Raw genomic sequence first — 20,546 nt, 5'->3', positions numbered from 1 at the left:
TTTTAAATATTTTATACTTTATATTTTATATTATATATTTTGCATTTTATTTTTTTTATATGTAATATTTTATATTCTATATTTTTTACTTCATATTTTATATATTTTTTTTATATTTATATTCTAATTTTATAGTTTATAATTTATATTCTATATTTTATACTTTATATTATATAAATTTTCTACTTTATGTTTTATATTTTATTATCTGTATTTTGTATTTTATAATTTATATTTCATATTGTATACTTCATATTTTATATGTTTTTTTATTTTGTATTTTATATTTTATTATTTATATTATATAGTTTGTATTTTAAATGTTATATTTTTTACTTTATATTTCGACACCTCCAAATAATAGTATGCTAAGTCTAAAAAGTGAGTTTTGCAGGAGAAGCTCTCAAAGTGTGGAAATGTTTTTGAACTTCAGTACTATGCTAAGTCAATATTTGTTCATAACTTATGTTCGGATTGGCAGAAAATTTGACAGAATTTAAGTTAAAGGACGTTCGACACCTCCAAATAATAGTTTGCTAATTCTGAACAGTGAGTTTAGCAGGACAAGCTCTAAAAGTTTGGAAATTTCTTTGACATTCAGTACTATGCTAAGTAAATATTTGTTTATAACTTCTGTTCGGATTGTCCGATTATTACCAAAATTTGACAGAATTTAAGTTAAAGGACGTTAAATATAAAAATGTAAAGAACTTGAAAACATGCTAAGTCGACTTAGCATACTATTGTTTGGAGGCGTCGATTTTATATATTTTTTTATTATGCCCTCCACCATATGGAGGGTATAATTAAATTTGTCATTCCGTTTGTAACACATCGAAATATTCGTCGGAGACCCTATAAAGTATATATATTATTGATCGGCATAAAATTCTATGTCGATTTGACCATGTCCGTCTGTCCGTCCGTCAGTCCGTCCGTCTGTCTGTTGAAATCAAGATACAGCTCGCAATTTTAAAGATAGAGAGTCAAAATTTGGTACAGAAGTTTTTATTACTTGCAGGATGGTTGGTATTGAAAATGGAATATATCGGTCCACGTTTTGATATAGCCCCCATAGAACTGTACCTCCCGATTTTCGGTATTTTTAAGGTTTTAGCTTCATTTCTTCATTAGGGGTGCAAAACTTTTCCCCAGAATTTTGTCGGTATCGGTCCACAGCTTCATATAGCCCCCATTGAACGGTACCTCCCGATTTTCGGTATTTTGAAGGTTTTAGCTTCATTATCCTACCAAAATGGTTGAAAGTTAGTACGTAGTCTTCTTTAGGGGTACAAAATTTTCCCCCAGAATTTTGTCGGTATCGGTCCACACCTTCATATAGCCCCCATAGAACGGTACCTCCCGATTTTCGGTATTTTGAACGTTTTAGCTTCATTATCACTCCGAAATGGCTGAAATTTGGTACTTAGTCTGCGTTGGTGGTATAAAACTTTCCCCTAGAACTTTGTCTGTATTGGTCCATGCCTTCATATATCCCCCATAGAACGGTACCTCCCGATTTTCGGTATTTTGAACGTTGTGACCTCAATATTCCACCGAAATGGCTGAAATTTGGTATTTAGACTTCGTTGGGGGTACTCAAACTTCCCCTTTAAATTTGTCGGTATAGGTCGACGCCTTCATATAACCCCCATGGAAAGGTAGCTCCCGATTTTTCATATTTTGAAGGTTGTGTCTTGAATATTCCACCAAACTAGCTGAAATTTGGTATTTAGTCTTCAATGTGATATTAAACTGTTCGCCAGAAATATGTCTGTACAGGTCCACGCTAAACACGTGCAATGGTATAACTGTTTATATCAACAAAACAGATATATCATATACATAACAGATATAATATGATATAAATGTGGGAATGAGTGTAACAGTTATGATATTGTTTGGATTGTGTATACTCACAATAACATAACTGTTAGAAACAGTTCTGTGTTGTATATGAACGAGTGAGAACTTTATTTGTTTTTTCGTTCTCAAATATCTATTGTACAACAGATATTTTTCAAATACTACAGATACCAACAGATACTATAGGTGTAACAGGCATGTGTGAATAAGTTCTAAGGAAAAATTCATAAAAATTTAAATTATTAAACATTTTTATTATTTAGGGGATAAAAAAATATTAAAGACATAAACTCTTACAACTGAACGCACCAATTTGAATGTTTTTCTGGTTTCAGTGAGTGGAATGTACGAGGGCTACTAGAAAAGTTTCCGACCTAATAATGAAAAATAGTTTTATTATATTCCAAATATTTTCAGAGAGGTGCAAAAAATGACACCCAATTTTTTCGGAATTACTTTTTTTTTGTATTTATTAATTAACTATTAATATTATTATAATTTTTTATTTATTGTCCTATGGATATTTATGAAATTAGTCGTATTATGTACGAGGGCAGTTCGGAAACTTCTTAGCCTAGCACAAAAAGCGCGGTATAAACAGAAAATAGTTAAGTGTTTTGGAAACTTCCATCTCTGTTATGAACACATGTTAAATTTAGTTTCGATCTGGCAACTCCTTCATATAGAAACAGGTGTTCAAAAAAGACGCATCCGCAATTTTTTTACAATGGAAAAATTAGAAATGCATGCTGTCATTAAATATTTACATAAAAAAGGTTTATCCGGACAAGAAATTCATAATGATATGTGTGTTGGGTGAAAGTGCTCCTTCATGTGCAACAGTAAAAAATTGGGTTGCAGAATTTAAACGTGGTCGTACAAGCATTGAAGATGAACCACGTAGTGGACGTCCAAAAACAGCAACAACAACAGAAATTGTAGCCAAAGTGCATGATATGGTATTAAATGATCGACGAATAAAAGCGCGTGAAATTGCTAATATCATGGGCATCTCAAATGATCGAGTCCAGTTAATTGTGCATGAAGAACTACAGATGAAAAAGCTTTCTGCAAGATGGGTGCCGCATTTGTTAACAGTCGATCAAAAACGCATAATAATGAACATTTCTCAAGCTTGTTTGGATCGTTTTAAGCGAAATAAAATGGATTTTAAGCGTCGTTTCATAACTGTTGCCACATGTCACATGGCGGTGCACGCAGAATTGGCAGGCCAAGGAATAGATGGCGCAAACAAGTGGATGATGAGATGACAAGGCGCGGTATTCCAGAGAGCAAAGCAACAAATAGAGAGGAATGGAGATCTCTTCTTAGTTCGGCCTATAGAACAAATGTTCTGTAATGGGCCAGCTAAGTAAGTAAGTAAGTAAGTTCATAACTGTTGATGAGACATGGATCCACCACTATACTCCAGAGACAAACGAACAATCCAAACAATGGACTGAAGCTGGAGGAAGTGCCCCAAAGAAGGCAAAAACAATTCAATCGGCTGGTAAGGTTATGGCAACGTTTTTTTGGGACTTCAAAGGTATTTTATTGATTGACTATCTGCAAAAGGGTAAAACAATAAATTCAGAGTACTATTGCAACCTTTTGAATCAATTAAATGTACAAATTCGAGAAAAACGTCCTGGCTTACAACACAAAAAAATAATTTTTCATCAAGACAACGCACCAGCGCACAAGAGTGTTTTAACAATGGCTAAAATCAACGAATTAAAGTACGAGTTGCTTGACCACCCACCTTTTCTCCTGATTTAGCTCCCAGTGACTTTTACTTGTTCCCAAATCTAAAAAAAAACCCTTCCTTGCAAGCTTTTTACCTCAAATAAAGATGCAATTACAGTTGTAAACCACTATTTTGAAGACCTTGAGGAAAACTATTTTAATCAAGGGACAGAATTGCTATAAAAGCGTTGGACTAAGTGTTTTGAAGTTTCAGGAGATTATATTGAAAAATAAAAATATTTTTGAAAAACTAACTATTCTCTTTCATTGATAGGCTAAGAAGTTTCCGACCCGCCCTCGTACATTAATCACAAAAACATTCGATTGTATACAAGTAAATGACTAAAAATTGACTTTGGAAGTGAATGCTATGAAAATGAATCTATAGCATTCACGTCCCCGAACGTGTTAAATTGGTGTGGTACTGATTAAAAAGAGAGGGAGATAGACAGAGTAACATATTTGCTTTCCTATGGTTAGTTTAACAAATACTTACATATTATATGTGCCTACAACATCCCGGAAGGGAGAAGGCATACTTCTTCCATATCAATGAATGCACAGCGATTCATATTGGCACAATAATATGGGACCTACTTTTATCGCCGAGCCTGAACGGAGTATCTTACGACACAAATTGTAAATAAGTTTTCATGGCTGAAATACTCAGGCCACCACCGCCGAAAATGTTGTTGTTCTGGTCGGGGATTGACCTTAAGAGAATAATACCTTCAAAAGTCCTTAAAACGACGCGTCACTTTGTAAGGTAGGGGTTGTTCCAAGCTGAATGGACCTACAATACATTTACCGAAGTATTATCCACCTACATACTTCGGACATTAAAGTCATTTCCACAGAAGTACAGTCATGGGGCTATATCGGTGTACAAGCAGGCTGATAAAGAATATATACACTTTATATGATCTTAAATTATTATTTCGAGGAGTTACAAACAGAATGACAAACATAATATACCCTCCATAACAAATTAAACGATTTTGTTATTCCTAATGGTTTTCATAATGCAGAATTTGTTATTGGTCCATGGAATGATTCTAAAGAAATTCGAAATTCACATTTTTGATTTGGTTTGTAGTACTCGGTCCAGTAGCACCATGTCTAACCAGATTTTGTATCCTGACTTTCGGGTCAAATAAGTTATAGGTGCTTTATATGTGCATATCATTATTATTTGACTTTTAGGAACGCGATATCTTATAGAGAGTTTTACGGTCGTTGTCTATTGCTTTAGTCACTTTTTGGTAAGGCTCACAGTTTTTGAGATATATATGTAAAAAAACCAAAAATATGACCTATGACCATGAATAAGTTCTTCGCGCGCTTGGGATCAACAGAGATTTTTAGGACCTCATTTGTAATGACAAATCCTACTTTTCCACCAAAATTCAGCTCTGTGGGAATTTTTCTATTTCAATTCCTATTTTGTTTGGGCTACATACAATAAATACTTATTGTATCACACCAATATCCATTTATATCAGTTTGTACAAACCAAATATAAACAAATATGTTCCTTTTTTTCTGTCTATACCAACTCATATCATACCTGTTTGAAAAAGTATCAGTATCAACTTGTAACTGAAACTACATTCTACATATCCATACTCACTCAATGTTGAAAAATGTCGGAACTGATATATTCAGTTGTATCCATGCAGGTGTTTAGTCCACGCTTTCATATTGCCCCATTTCTGACTGAAATTCGTCGGTGTAGATTGTGACGTCAATATCCAACCGAAATGGCTGAAATTCGTTATTCGTCTTCCAAGAGTTATAAAATAGTCCAGAAGAGTATTATCAGTATAGGTCCACGTCTTCCTATATCCCCATAGAAGCGTACTTCATGATTTTCGGTATTTTTTAAGTTTTAGCCACATTCTCTTACCGAAATATAGGATATTTGATATTTACTCTTCTTTCAGCCTAAAAACTTTCCGTCAGAAATTTGTCGGTATAGATCGACGTTTTGAAATAGCTCCCATAGAATGGTGCCTCACATTGTTCTACCGAAATTACTGAAATTTAGTATTAAGTCTTCTTCATACACGAAAGGAAACTAATTGTTCCATTTTACTTCAATACAACTTGTGGTGGAGGGTATAGCAAGTTCGGCCCGGCGGAACTTAACGTCGTTCTTACTTGTTGGTCTATATTTTATTTCCTGGAGGGCATATACCGGCAAAGTAGACTACATATGAAAATAGAACTACTGATTGAAAATTGAAATAAAGTGTCTGCTGGATAACGGGCCTACTGCTTAATATATAATGGGTTTTGTGTAGAGAACCACAATTTCCCATGCCCAGTTGTTGCATTATTACAAATTACATGGTGCCCTAACGTTTTAATTGTCCAATTGGATTTTTTTACATATATTGCAGCATGGGTCGCTTTGCCACCTTTTTTCAACGGTTGCAATATATTCTTCATTAAGGTTTGCGACATTTTCTGAGTATTTCAATCATGTAAAACTACACTACAAATGGTGTCTTAGGACACGCCGTTTGGGCTCGGAGATAAGCTGTGGGTTCCATATCATTGAGCGTTGTTCCTTTTGGGATGTTTGTGAAACAATTATTATGTTATTATTTAAGCTTGGTGGTATTCGGTACCAGAATCCACAAATTTACTTCTTACAATAAGTTTATTTGTTCCATAAAGAAATGTTGATATGTGGAAAGCTAATTTCCAGGGTGTAGGGTATTACATGGTCGGCCCCTCCTACTATAGCATTGGCTTACTTGTTTTATTCTACTGTGGCTTCTAGTGATTACCAAAATTCTTGGGATTTTGACCCAAGCTTTGCCTTTATTACAATAAACTGTCAATTTTACAATCCAAACTCACCTGTTGATTGGTTTCATCATCGTTACCGGCTAACAATTTAACGGTGCTGCCATTAGCCAAATTAAAACTACCATTGGCCGAATAGTTATGCTGTTTCATCGGTGATGATGCTACATTTCGGGAAAAATTATGAAAATCTCGACTGCCACCCACCTCCTGACTATGATAATCGGAATGTATGTCGTTGAGGGTATTGTTACTGCCACTAATGGTTGTGACACCGCTGGTACTCATGTGGCCCGAGGTGGCTGTTGTACGACCACTTATTGTACCTCCTCCACCACCACCAACACCGCCATTCCTCAGAGCCGTACTACGACCATCCGAAGAACTCATCATTTCTGTTGTGGTTATATTCGAAATATAACTACGGGTTGTTTGTGGTGAGGGAGTTATGGGCGGTCTACGACCATCTATTTCCGATACAGAACCATCGGCACGACGTCGCATATTAACCCAGGATAAACGATGTTCCTGTTTACGATCCATTGTGGGTGGATTACTTGAATAGGCATCATGACCACTACTGGCTGCATTTGCGCCCATTACATAGATACTTGTGGCAGAGGAATCACTTCGTATACGCATTCCATCTTCAGTGTGATTGTGATTGTATGCGTGTTGTTGCTTTGGATACGGCTTGTGGCTGGAAATTGCATCTGTGGCAGATGTTGCTGAAGCCATTGTTGGTGCTTCACTTTCTGTGTACGTGGCCAGCTGTGACTGTTGCTGTTTATTGTTCTGCCGGCGAGAGGCAACAATAGTTTTCAATTGTTGCAAATGTTCATCAAGTGCTTCATCACTTGTTCGAGTTTTAAATATGGGATTCATTGTGGTGTGCGGCGTTTTTCTCTCTCACATTTATTTTGTCATTCAAATGTTTGTTCATTCATTCGTTCGACAAAAACTTGTTTCCTTTTATCTTCTTCAATATAACATTAACTTGAGGGCCCGTGATGATGTTTTATGAATTGTCTGAGTGTCTAATAAGGCGTATCTGTAAAAAAATGCAAAGCAGTAGAAAAAAAAACATAAATTAATATTAATTATTTCTTTTTATAAACTTTATGTTTCTGCTTCTCAGCTGAATTTTCTTAATTATAATGATGATGAGGATGATAATATCTTTGAAATACAATTTGCTAACAATAGGAAGATATACGGAAATAATCAATGGTCAAGACTCCGTAGATCACGATATTCAACAATTTGACATTGAAATACGCGGTGTATGGGCCATGTGTTCAACATTAAATAATAGCTGGGGAATATTTAACAGACAAGAAGATGGTAATCATGTTCGTATTGAAAAAATCACATACAATGGACCAAAATAATTTCCATACTAAAATGCAAATATTCAATTGAATGAATGCCCAGCATAGTATTAAAATTTATTAAAACAAAACTTAAAACAAGTAAGAACGGCGTTAAGTTCGGCCGGGCCGAACTTGCTATACCATCCACCACAAGTTGTATTGAAGTAAAATGGAATAATTAGTTTCCTTTCGTGTATGAAGAAGACTTAATACTAAATTTCAGTAATTTCGGTAGAACAATGTGAGGCACCATTCTATGGGGGCTATTTCAAAACGTCGATGTATACCGACAAATTTCTGACGGAAAGTTTTTAGGCTGAAAGAAGACTACGAGTAAATATCAAATATCCTATATTTCGGTAAGAGAATGTGGCTAAATCTTAAAAATACCGAAAATCATGAAGTACGCTTCTATGGGGATATAGGAAGACGTAAAGCTATACTGATAATACTCTTCTGGACTATTTTATAACTCTTGGAAGACGAATAACGAATTTCAGCCATTTCGGTTGGACATTGACGTCACAATCTTCAATATAACGAAAATCGGGAGGTACCGTTCTATGGGGGCTATATCGAAACGTGGACCTACACCGACGAATTTTAGTCAGAAATTGGGCAATATGAAAGCGTGGACCTGTACAGACATATTTCTGGCGAACAGTTTAATATCACATTGATGACTAAATACCAAATTTCAGCCAGTTTGGTGGAATATTCAAGACACAACCTTCAAAATATGAAAAATCGGGAGGTACCTTTCCATGGGGGCTATATGAAGGCGTCGACCTATACCGACAAATTTAAAGGGGAAGTTTGAGTACCCCCAACGACGTCTAATTTCAGCCATTTCGGTGGAATATTGAGGTCATAACGTTCAAAATACCGAAAATCGGGAGGTACCGTTCTATGGGGGATATATGAAGGCATGGACCAATAGAGACAAAGTTCTGGGGGAAAGTTTTATACCACCAACGTAGACTAAGTACCAAATTTCAGACATTTCGGTGTGATAATGAAGCTAAAACGTTCAAAATACCGAAAATCGGGAGGTACCGTTCTATGGGGGCTATATGAAGGTGTGGACCGACACCGACAAAATTCTGGGGGGAAATTTTGTACCCCTAAAGAAGACTACGTACTAAATTTCAACCATTTTGGTAGGATAATGAAGCTAAAACTTTCAAAATACCGAAAATCGGGAGGTACCGTTCTATGGGGGCTATATCAAAACGTGGACCGCCCGTCCGCCTTTGGAAATCAAAATACAGCTCCCAATTTTTAAAATAGAGCTGTGTAATTATGTATATATACACTTGCCTCCTCGAAATAATGGTTTTAGATACCAAGTATGTTTGGACATCAGTTTCAGACAATTTGGAATCGATTTAGCGATGTCCTTCTGTCTGTCTGGCTGGAGTGCACGATAACTCTCGAACAGATTAACCGGTTTGATCCAAAATTTGGCTTTCGTAATATTATGTCCAAAATTAGTTTAAGTTTGGAGATGGACCATATTGGGCTACTCCCTCGGCTACCTCCTTCAGAAAAGTTCATTTTTTTCGCAAAAATTATGCACACTATAACTCTCGAAAGGACTAACCGATTTGGTACATACTTTGCACGTCATAATATTTCTACCAAACATAGATAAAGTTCGAATATGTGTAGAATTAGGCAATCTAGTTCCCTGAGCGGATCGATCCTTCTAATTCCTTTTCCCAAAAGGAACCAGTTTCTTAATATAGTTCCGAAAAGTTCCGAGACCGATATAGTTCAACGTTTCATCGTTCTTTTCGTTGCAAATAGTTGCGAAACCGAAATAGTTCAAAGAATCTTCATCTTTCGTCGCTCTTTTTGTTCCAAATAGTTCCGAGACCGAAATAGTTCAACGAATCTTCATCTTTCGTAGCACTTTTTGTTCAAAATAGTTCCGAGAACGAAATTTTTTCGTGGTTTGCTGGATGAATGACATAAAACTAAATAAATTGTAGCGAAAAAACAGAAAGACAAACCACCGACGTAGGCTTTAAATTGAAGGAACGAGAATAACGAAAGGAAGTTGAGTTTAAGCATTAAGCTCTATAAAGCCGGCCTTCGCCCAGGGATTTAAGACTTTCTGCTATGGGCAGGTGAACATCTGGGACACCGGAACAAAATATCTTTTAAATTGAAATTTTTTTCTCTAAGTAGCCGACATTTGACAAGGGAATTTTCGGAATTTCGGAAGCCCATATATCGGGAAGTATGGACGTATCAGGGTAACGAGACCTACATGTGGAAAAAATTTGGTCTCGTTTCGAGCTTAATGCTTAAACTCATCTCAAGCCAAAGGAACTACATATATGAACTGAAGGAACTATATAAACGCAAGCACTGAATATAGTTCCAATAGTTCCTTGTCCGGAATAGTTCCTTGGAACTAGTTCGTTCCGGAACTACACAACTCTAACGGATAAACCAAATCGATCCAAAATTTGGCAATCGTAATATTTTGCCCAAAGTTAACTTAAGTTCTAAGATGGACCTTATCAGTCCACTCCTTTGGGTACATTCGCAACAAAAGTTCAACAAATTTCCTTAAAATGGTGCGCACAATAACTCTCGAAGGTAGTGGCCGATTTGGTCCATACTTTGGACATCGTAATATTTCTACGAGACATAGATCAGATTAGAATATGGACTATATATGTCAACTCCTTCGGATACCTCCCACACAAAATTTAGGAAAAGTGCAGGTTAGGACCTCCTCTTGAATCGCTTTGATTTTTGTTGTAGCAATTTGTATTCACTGCCCCCCATACGACGGTACAGGTTTCATCAGGGGCAAGTCCATACTTCCTGAGCAAATAGTCTGAAAGGCACTATGACACGGTGTGTAGTGGTTGGAGCGTAAGATAACTCTCGAACGGATCTGCCGTTTTAGTCCAAAATGTGGCCTTCGTAATATTTTGTGTAAATCGGGTCATCCGCTCGAGAGTTATCGTGCGCTCCAAACAGCCAGACAGACGGACGGACATTGCTAAATCGACTCCAAATTGTCTGAAACACATTTCGTCCAAACATTCTTTGGGTCTAAAACCATTATTTCGATGAGTCACATTTTACCCGTATGAAAATGTATATACCCTCGTTAGCATAAATGCTGAGAGTATAAAAAACCTACGGCCAGCATGTGTAGAGGCTGGTGCTCACGACAACTCCCGAACCGAATACTGCGTTGGTCCATACTTTGCATATCGTAATACCTCTTCAAATATTAGATGAAATTCTAAGTTGGAGCTTATAGGTCTACTCCTGGCGGTATCTCCCCCACAAAAAGTTCACTAAATTCAGTAAAATGGTAAGCGCAATATCTCATAAAGGGAGCAACCGATTTGGTCCAAACTTTGGATGAAATTCGAAGATGGTGCTTATAGGTCCACTCCTTCCGTTACCTCCCCCCACAAAAGTTCGAAAAATGTTAAGCGTAATAACTCACAAACGGATCAACTGATTTGGTCCAAACTTTGGAACTCGAAGTATTTGGTCCAAACATAGTTTATGTTCAAATGTGGACCCTATCGATTCATTCCTTAGGGTACCACCCACACAAATGATCAACATTTCTGTTTAAGTGCGGTTAAGGATCTGTGCGAAAATCCTTTGGAAAATTTTACCGAATGTTTTTCATGGGTAAATCCATGTTTCCCGATATAATGGTCATATCGAGAGCAATGACTCCTAAACTAATATAATAATAATAATAACAATAATAATAATAATAATAATAAAATAATAATAATAATAATAACAATAATAATAATAACAATAATAATAACAATAATAATAATAAAATAATAATAATAATCATAATAATAATAATAATAATAATAGTAATAATAATAATAATAGTAATAATAATAACAATAATAATAATAATAATAATAACAATAATAACAATAATAATAATAATATAATAATAATAATAATAATAATATCAAATAATATCAAACATCCCAGGCGGGACAAGGGAGACTTCTCTCATATCTGTGAGTGCACCCCGATTCATAGTAGCTCAATGATATGGGACCTACAGTTTATCGCCGAGTCCGAACGGCATGTCTAAGACACAACTTTTGTAGAGAAGTTTTACATGGCTGAAATACTCAGGAAATGTCGCCAACATTACTGAGGGGTATTTTGCCACCGATGAAAATCTGATGTTGCCTAGCCGGGGAATCGAACCCACGACACTCTACATCAAATGTGTTCTTCTTTGACACGGCGGTGCCGATGATTTTCGGCAATTTACACACACACGACCCGAATGCACAGAAAGAGCGTACAAAAGAGAACAAATGTTTTGATTTGTTATTGTTTTATAGCTTGCGTGAATACAAACTTACTAACACACTGTTATAAGTTGCCAATATTTTGAATTTTCTCCGTTCTCTTTTTGGTCATGTCTGCTCTACATGCAAGGCGGGTGTGTATACCATTGCACCACGGTGGCACCCAAAATAAGCCACACTTCCTAACTTTGACGGCAAGTTCATACGCCCAAAATTCTTAAGGCCACATACGTTTTTGAGAAAAATGTTTTTCAATACATACATGCTGAGGGTATATACTCTGTTGGAAAACTGATACTTTTTTACTTGTTTGGTACAGAAGTTTCCATTACTCCTAGGATGTTTGATATTGAAAGTGGGCCATATCGATCCACGTTTTGATATAGCCCCCATAGAACAGTCTTAGCCTCATCATAACACCGAAATGGCAGAATTTTTGTATTTCTTCATTGGGGGTACAAAACTTTCCACCTGAAATATGTCGGTATAAGTCCACGTCTTTATATAGCCCCCATTGAACAGTTCCTCCCGATTTTCGGTATTTTGAAGGTTGTGTACTCAATTTCCCACCTAAACCACTGAAATTAGGTAGTTAGTCTTCATTGGGGGTGCAAAACTTTCCATCGGAAGTTTGTTGGCATAGGACCACGTTTCATATAGGCTCCATAGAGCAGTACCTTCCGATTTTCGATATTTTAAAGGTTGTGGCCTCATTATCCCACCGAAATGACTGACATTTGGTAATTAGTGTTTGTTGGGGGGGTGTAAAACTTTCCACCTGAAATATGTTGGTATAGGTCCATGTCTTCATATAGCCCCCATAGAACTATACCTCCCGATTTTCGGTATTTTGAAGGTTGTGTCCTCAATATCCCACCGAAATGACTGAAGATCGTTAGTTAGTCTATGTTGTGGGTATAAAACTTTCCATCTGAAATTTGTCGATATAGGACCACGTTTTCATATTTTGAAGGTTGTGGCCTCAATATCCTACCGAAATGACTGAAATTTTATATTTAGTCCTCGTTAGGGGTATAAAAATTTCCACCTGAAGTCTGTCTATATAAGTCCTCATCTTCATATATTATTTTTTATTAATATCAAGGCTCCTAGGTGGAACATAGGGCCACAACAAAATTTTTCCAATTATTTCTATTTAAAGCTAAAGTTTTAATTTCATTCCATGATTTATTCGCCTTCCTCAAGGCCTGCGTACATAAGCTGCTTTGCCTGATTGCCTTGCTTACCTGCTTCATTTCTGACGTAATAAAAATAATAGAATAAAGACGAAATTTCGAACTGGGTTGCCATCAGTTGGAAATTGGGTCGGCCTTCTTTGTTCTTTTATTTTTTTATTGAAGCAGCAAAGCAAGGCAATCAGGCAAAGCAGCTTATGTACGCAGGCCTTCAGTTCTTCTAAAACTTGCCGTCTCCACGTTAGCAAAGGTCTACCTCTACGGCGGCTACCTTGCGGGTTCCACTCAAGGGCTTCCTTGGCAATATTTCCTTCTTGTTTCCTCAGATGGGTGGGTCATCTCCATTTTCTTTGATTTCCTTGACTATTGGATTTTGGTTGCACCTTTCATAAAGAGATTGATTGGAGATTAATCACGTTAGGCCAATGCGTTCTCAAAATTCTTCTTAAGCATCTATTGACGAATGCCTGGAGTGAGTTCGCTATTCTTGAGGACATGTTCAATGTTTCGCATCCGTACAATAGGACAGATTTTACATTTGAGTTGAATAGTCGTATTTTTGTACTACGTCTGATTTGCGATGATCTCCATATATTGTTGAGTGCTCCGAATGCTTGTTTTGCCTTTCGCATGCGGCTATTTATATCTTCTTCAGAGCCTCCTGTCGACGTTAGCATACTGCCGAGATAAATAAATTCTTCTACTTCTTCCAAAGGTGTATTGTCCAAGGTTAATGGTGTTGCGTTTCCAGCATTGATGCGCATGCATTTAGTCTTAGATATGTCTTTATGAAGGCCAGCTCTCTGCGCATACTCCTGAACTTGGTTTATTTGATGTTGCATGTTTGAGTTCTGATACGACAAAAGGCATATATCATCAGCGTAGTCTAAATCAGTCAATCTGCCGTTTAAACCCCACATGATGCCGCCAAGCTCCCGCGTCGCAGCAGCCATCACCGTGTCTAGAACAATATTAAAAAGGAGCGGCGATAATACGCATCTTTGTCTTACTCCTGAACATATTTTAATTTTCTGGCTAGTTAAGCCGTCGTGCAAAATTCTGCAGTGTGAGAACACCCTTGCATACCAGGGACGCCCATATGGCACTGTGGCGTATAGTATCGAATGCTTTTTGAAAGTTTATAAACGTTAGATATAATGATGATCTAGTTCTATAGATTGCTCTATGATGATTCTTAGAGTATTTATGTGATCCACACAGGAATAGTTTTGTCGAAAGCCAGCTTGCTGCTTTCTTAGTTCGGGTGAAATTGCTGATGAAATTCGGTCGTTTAAAATATATGCAATTGTTTTATTTGCATTGCTTAAAAGTGTTATTCCCCTGTACTTTCAGCATTGAGAAAGATTGCCTTTTTTGGCACATTTATTACCAGTCCTTCCTTCAGGTCGGATGGCAATTCCCCAGTACTCCAAAAGTTGCTGACGACTGGATGTAAGATCAATTCACTTGTGAATGGGTTTGCTTTTAACATTTCAGGTTCGATTTAATCAATGCCTGCTGATTTACTATTTTTTAAAGATCATATGGCATGACATATTTCGTCTATGGAAGGAGGTGCTGTGCTTATGTCGTCTCTTGTCTCGTGATGCAACAGCCAATCTTAATTGCAGATATTGGAATTCCGAACTGTTTGGTTTATGGACAGAATGTTGGTATAGTGATGTACCCATATATCAAGTTGAGATTGGCTGTTTGTGTGTGATGTTCCATCTGGGCCAACTAAAGGTTTACCTTTTGAAAATTGTTGTCTTTTTTCCACTGAGCTTCTTAATTGTTTGGTACATTTCTTTTGTTTTCTTGGATAATGCTGCAGTTTCCGCTTGTACTGCCATATTTTCTGCCCAATGTCTTTTGTCGTTTCTGGCACTTTTTTTTAACTTTCTTATCCAACTCATTATAGTGTCTTTTTAAGGTAAGTTTTATCGATCTTGTTCTGGCTGCATTTAGTTGGGACTTTATGTTTTTCATATAGCCCCCACAGAATGGTACCTCCCGATTTTGGTATGTATTTTGAGGATTGTTGCCTCAATATCCCATCAAAATGACTTCCTATAGCCTCCAAAGAACGGTACTCTCCGATTTTAGGTGTTTTGAAAGTTTTAGCCATATTATTTAACCGAAATAACTGAAATTTGGTATTTAGTCTTCACTAAAGGTACATGACATTTATACAAGTACAAAACGTCCCTTGCAAAAAATCAGAGGTTCACCTTTTGTTATAGCCCCACATATAAACGTAGCAACCATTTAAGATTTTTTGAAGATTTTAGTCACATTTTTCTAGCGAATTGGTCGTGAATAGGATTTTTGTGTTCCCAGAAGATATAAAACTTACTAGCAAACAAACTGTCCATATATATCCAGGTTTAAGTCTAGCTGGTATTACCCAATTTTATGTATTTCGAGAGTTTTTTGTCAATTTTTCGAAGCGAGATTGTTGTAATCTAATATTGTGTGTTACCAGCCCCCCTATTCAGTAACTTTTTAACAACTTTACTCATTGTTTGTTTTACAACAATTTCATTTGTTTGTTTTGTAGTTATTACAAAAACAAAAGAAATTTTAACAACTTTTCAATCGATTAAAGTTACAGAATAGGCCTACAGGAGTTCAAAAACTCAATTCGGAAAATTGTAAATATGAGCTCTTTTGAAGAGAGTATTATCTGTTGGGATATACATACTACTCCTGCAATAAGAGGAATTGCTTCTTCCTATTCACTTCAATAAAGTTCGTGGTGGAGGGTATAAAAAGTTCGGCCCGGCGGAACTTAACGCCGTTCTTACTTGTTCATATTATAAATAAGGGAAGAAAACAAAGATGTCTGATTTTAGTGGATGGGAAATAATTTTTAGTAGAAAGACACGTTTAAGTGTCGAATAGGGTAAGTGCACCAGTAGTCGGCACTTTAAGGATTCTCGTATCTTCTGCCGTATGTCATTCCGAGTCTAAATATCCAATCAAATTAAATTTAAGTTGTTATGATTCGTTATTTTGTGTAGTTTTAGATAATATAAACAATTTTTTTGATTATTTCTGTTCAACATGCAAAAATTACAATTTTAGTGAAATACTGCTTTTTCACCAGTAGTCGGCACCATTCCCCAATAGTCGGCATGATATGATCCAGTAGTCGGCATGTTATATTTAAATAAAGAAAAAATGCATACTTTACATTTTTTCTTAAATATTTGAAAGAACTATAGCTTAAGCATTAGTTATTTATACATTTCTAGTTTATTTGTATACATTTCTATTGATTTTACTTCAAAAAATAAGGGAATTTAAACATATTGTTTAAATAAATTAGTTCGTACCAGTAGTCCGCATCTAATACCCAGTTGTCGGCACCCCACAACGTACGTACTTCAAATCATGGCTAATATTGCTTAAAATCGCTAAAGTTCCTTTCAAATTGAAACTATTTTTTTTATTAATTAGCCTTTAAAGTATTTCTTTAGTATTTTTTATAATTTTTAGCTAAAAGTAATCGATAAAAATCAATGTTTATAACCCCATGCCGACTTCAGGCAAATTTTATATTTTTTTGTCCCTAAAGTCGGCATCAGCAAAAATTGCACAATTATAAATATTTTTTAAAAATTTCTTTTCCTAAAGTGTTCTTTTAACTGTTCTCTACCTATATAACAAAAATGTTGTGGAAAATTTCTTCATTTTAAAATAATTACAGAGCTTATAAGGTTAACATCTCCACAATTTTTTTCATAAGAAACATGCATTTTCGGTTGTGGTGAAAAACACTCACTGACAAAAACTTAAATTTCGATATAATAATTGGTCCTAGCTCAATGAAATTTTATATAAAGTTAGCTGACAATATTGTTGAAGAATTTTTAAGATTATTTTCCTATTTTGTTTTCTTAATTTTTAGTTATTTGAGTTCAAATTCAAAAGGTGCCGACTACTGGTACATGCCGACATTAGGTGCACTTACCCTATGTAACACATTACAACTTATTTCAAAGCATCAAAGGTGTAATTCAAGTTTGGTTTACAGAAATGCCATGAAATAATTTTACTTTCAAATACATTTCCCGGGACAACAACTGGGTTTAATATTGTTTATATTAGCCCCAGTCTGTTTTGTTAAAACAGTTTCAAACAACAACAACAACACTTTGTAGTGATCAACAGAAACGTGCCAAAGTCATAAAAATGGTAAACAATTTGAAATGCATAATAAACAGTTACGTTATGTGGCGTTAAGAAATTAATTTGCATTTTTTTTCAGCCAAACACTGCTGACTCAGTTAATATAGTTGGAATGATGATGACATGTAACAAATTAATTTTGAATTTCATTAGAACTTAAATATAAAACAAAAGGCAGACAGACACACAAAAACTTTAAAGAATCCCCCACCCAATGAATCATCAACGACATAATATGCATGCTTGAACAAGAAATATTCCGTATAATGAACTTTAACTTCTGTGAATTCATTTTGAAGAATTCCCAACATTTAATGCCTTCGGCCATAGAGTTTGTTCCACTTTTTTTGTGGTTTTATAATTAATTAATTTATAAGTGAATTATGTTAATTGATTAACGTATGACATTTACGTATTTTACATAAGCGTTAACCGAATCTTGAAGAAGTTTTATTAAACGTATTCAGAACAAGCTGTTGACTCATATACATACATTAATTGTTGTTATTGTAATTGGTTTTTGTTGGGATTTCTTGAAGAAATAACATATTTTGCGGAAAATCCATTCGATGAGTTCAATGACTTACCAATTGTATGCAATTCGGTGCATTGTGAATAGTTGATCGTATGTAAAATCCTTGTCTATGTTTTTGGGGTGATGAATTTTTTACTTTTTTTTCTCAAAAATTATTTCCTGTTGCAGTTTGGCCTATTAATGACCTAAATAACATTTATTCCATTTAAATATATTTAAATGATTTTGTATGTGATGTTTTAATCGAATCACCTTATACATACGATGTTATCTAATCTTAAATAAGAACTCATAAAATAATACATGGATATAACACCCTAATGGTTTTATGCCCAGCATTATATCTTTTCGAGGCATATTTATGTACGAGTATGTCCACTTCCTGACACACATCTATCAATAAAAAAAAATCTTACATAAAGGTCCTATTTACGTCCCGAAATATCCAACAAATTTAACTTAATAAAATTTTGTGATTTAATTATGCGAAGATCGAATACTTCAAAATCTGTGTTTAAAATACTTTGAAAGATTTGTTTATATTTTCTCAGATTTAATCATTCTAACACTCACAGATAAGATTCTACAACAGTGATTGTTGAGTCATAGCTACATATGTTTACACATCTTATAAATTGCTTATGCCACTTAACATTTTATGACATTTTGATGACACAGTGGGAAAATTCCTTACAAAAAAATATTAATATTTTAAAACATTCCCAGCTAAATTTGAAGGAAGGAGTTCCATGCGATGACGTGATTTTATGGTTCAAACGAAGTCGTGAAAGATCCGATCTTTTCATCAGCATTTGAACCCATTCCATCGATGCAATAGAGATGAATTTTTTTGTTTTTATTTATACACATTTTTCTAAATATATAAGATTAAATATTTACAATAGGCTTGATGTTGTCGGAGACTCGAAATCACAACTAATGTTATTAAAACTCTCGTCGTAATGATAATGCCATTGCATAGGTTGGTGAAAATGACATGCCAAAGCATTGGTGGAAATGATATGCCAAAGCATTGGTTAAAATGACATGTCCAGGCATTGGTGTAAATGACATGCTTTGGATCCAAAAATGAATAGCATCTTTTGGGGTCCACGATCATATAAAATTCATCGATGAAGACGCTAAAGAGATGACATGCCAGATCACACCCATGATTGAATTGCATCTTTGGCATCCAACATTTAGCTGAGCTTAACTTAATAATAATAGTGGGCTAAGAATGTAATTGAAAGTCAAATAAGCCGAACAAATATTACGTAGTAATGTAAACAACTTACTTCCTTAGTTGGCCCATTACAGAACATTTGTTCCAAAGGCCAAAGTAAGAAAAGATCTCCATTTCTCTCTATTTGTTGCTTCGCACTCTGGAATACCGCGCCTTTTCATCTCTTCATCCACTTGTTTCGCCATCTATTCTTTGGCCTGCCAATTCTGCGTGCACCGCCAAGCGGTCCGTGTTTATACGCCTTTTTAGCGGGTTCATCATCGCTCATTCTTATGATATGGCCTAGCCAACGCAATCGCTGCATCTCGATACGTTGAACAACATTGATGTCGTTGTATAGCAGATACAGCTCGTGGTTAATGTGACGTCGATATTCACCGTCAACGCAGATTGGTCCGTAGATCTTTCGAAGAATTTTTCTCTCAAACACACCTAGCACTACCATGTCTGCTTGCGCAAATACCCAGGCTTCGGCGCCATACATCAGCACGGGTAGTATCAGTGTTTTGTAGAGCGTTATATTTGTTTGACGAGATGTGGCTTTGTTTTTAAACAGCTTACTTAAACCAAAGTAGCATCTGTTGGGCAATACAATTCTTCTTTTTATTTCACAACTGATGTCATTGGTTGTGTGTACGGAGGGCGTAGACGAAGTCTTTTACTACCTCAATTTTATAGGAACCATTTTCCACAGTCGGTCCGAACTCAATGGAAGTATTGTGCGTCGACACCATCAACTTGGTCTTCTCACCGTTTACCGCCAGGCCCAGGACTTTAGCAGATTCTCCTTCGACCTTTACAAAGGTATCAGTTACTTCTTTTACTGATCGGCCCATGATGTCTATATCATCAGCATAAGCAAGTAACATGTGGCTATTGGTGTAGATTGTGCCACTTCTTTTGACGTTTGCCTCTTGTATAACCTTTTCCAGCAGGATGTTGAAGAGATCACACGAAAGGCTGTCTCCTTGTATGAAACCCCTTATGGTACCATATTCTTCGGAGAGGTTCTTTCCTATTTTAACTGAGGACCTCGTGTGGATTAAAGCCAAATTCAGACATGGCTTGGAATTCCCTTGAACGCATCGACAACCCGATGGCTGCTTTATAATCGACAAAAAGGTGGTAGGTGTCGATCTGCATCTCTTGGGTCTGCTCCAGGATTTGCCGCATGCTAAATATCTAGCCAATGGTGGACTTGCCAGGTCTAAAGCCGCATTGGTATGGTCCAATTATCACGTT

At 35.9% G+C, this 20,546-nt stretch overlaps 1 protein-coding gene across 8 annotated transcripts in view; it reads right to left on the bottom strand.

Annotated features, from left to right (window-relative positions):
* blot (solute carrier family member bloated tubules) overlaps positions 1-20,546 on the bottom strand; it is a 273,169-nt gene that overhangs the window by 133,043 nt on the left and 119,580 nt on the right. For 7 of the 8 annotated variants that reach the window (XM_073986027.1, XM_073986031.1, XM_073986032.1 and 4 more), the window contains one exon: positions 6,481-7,477. In XM_073986027.1, coding sequence (XP_073842128.1) covers positions 6,481-7,311 — 831 coding nt within the window. In that variant the 5' untranslated portion in view covers positions 7,312-7,477. Of the gene's footprint in view, positions 1-6,480; positions 7,478-18,110; positions 18,244-20,546 lie in introns of all 8 variants that reach the window. The other variant, XM_073986030.1, reaches the window with a different exon arrangement.

This window comes from Musca autumnalis, unplaced genomic scaffold (genome assembly GCF_047663935.1).
Source record: "Musca autumnalis isolate F117 unplaced genomic scaffold, ASM4766393v1 scaffold_4, whole genome shotgun sequence".
Classification (NCBI taxonomy): domain Eukaryota; kingdom Metazoa; phylum Arthropoda; class Insecta; order Diptera; family Muscidae; genus Musca; species Musca autumnalis.
This window is presented reverse-complemented; position numbering and strand designations above follow the sequence as displayed.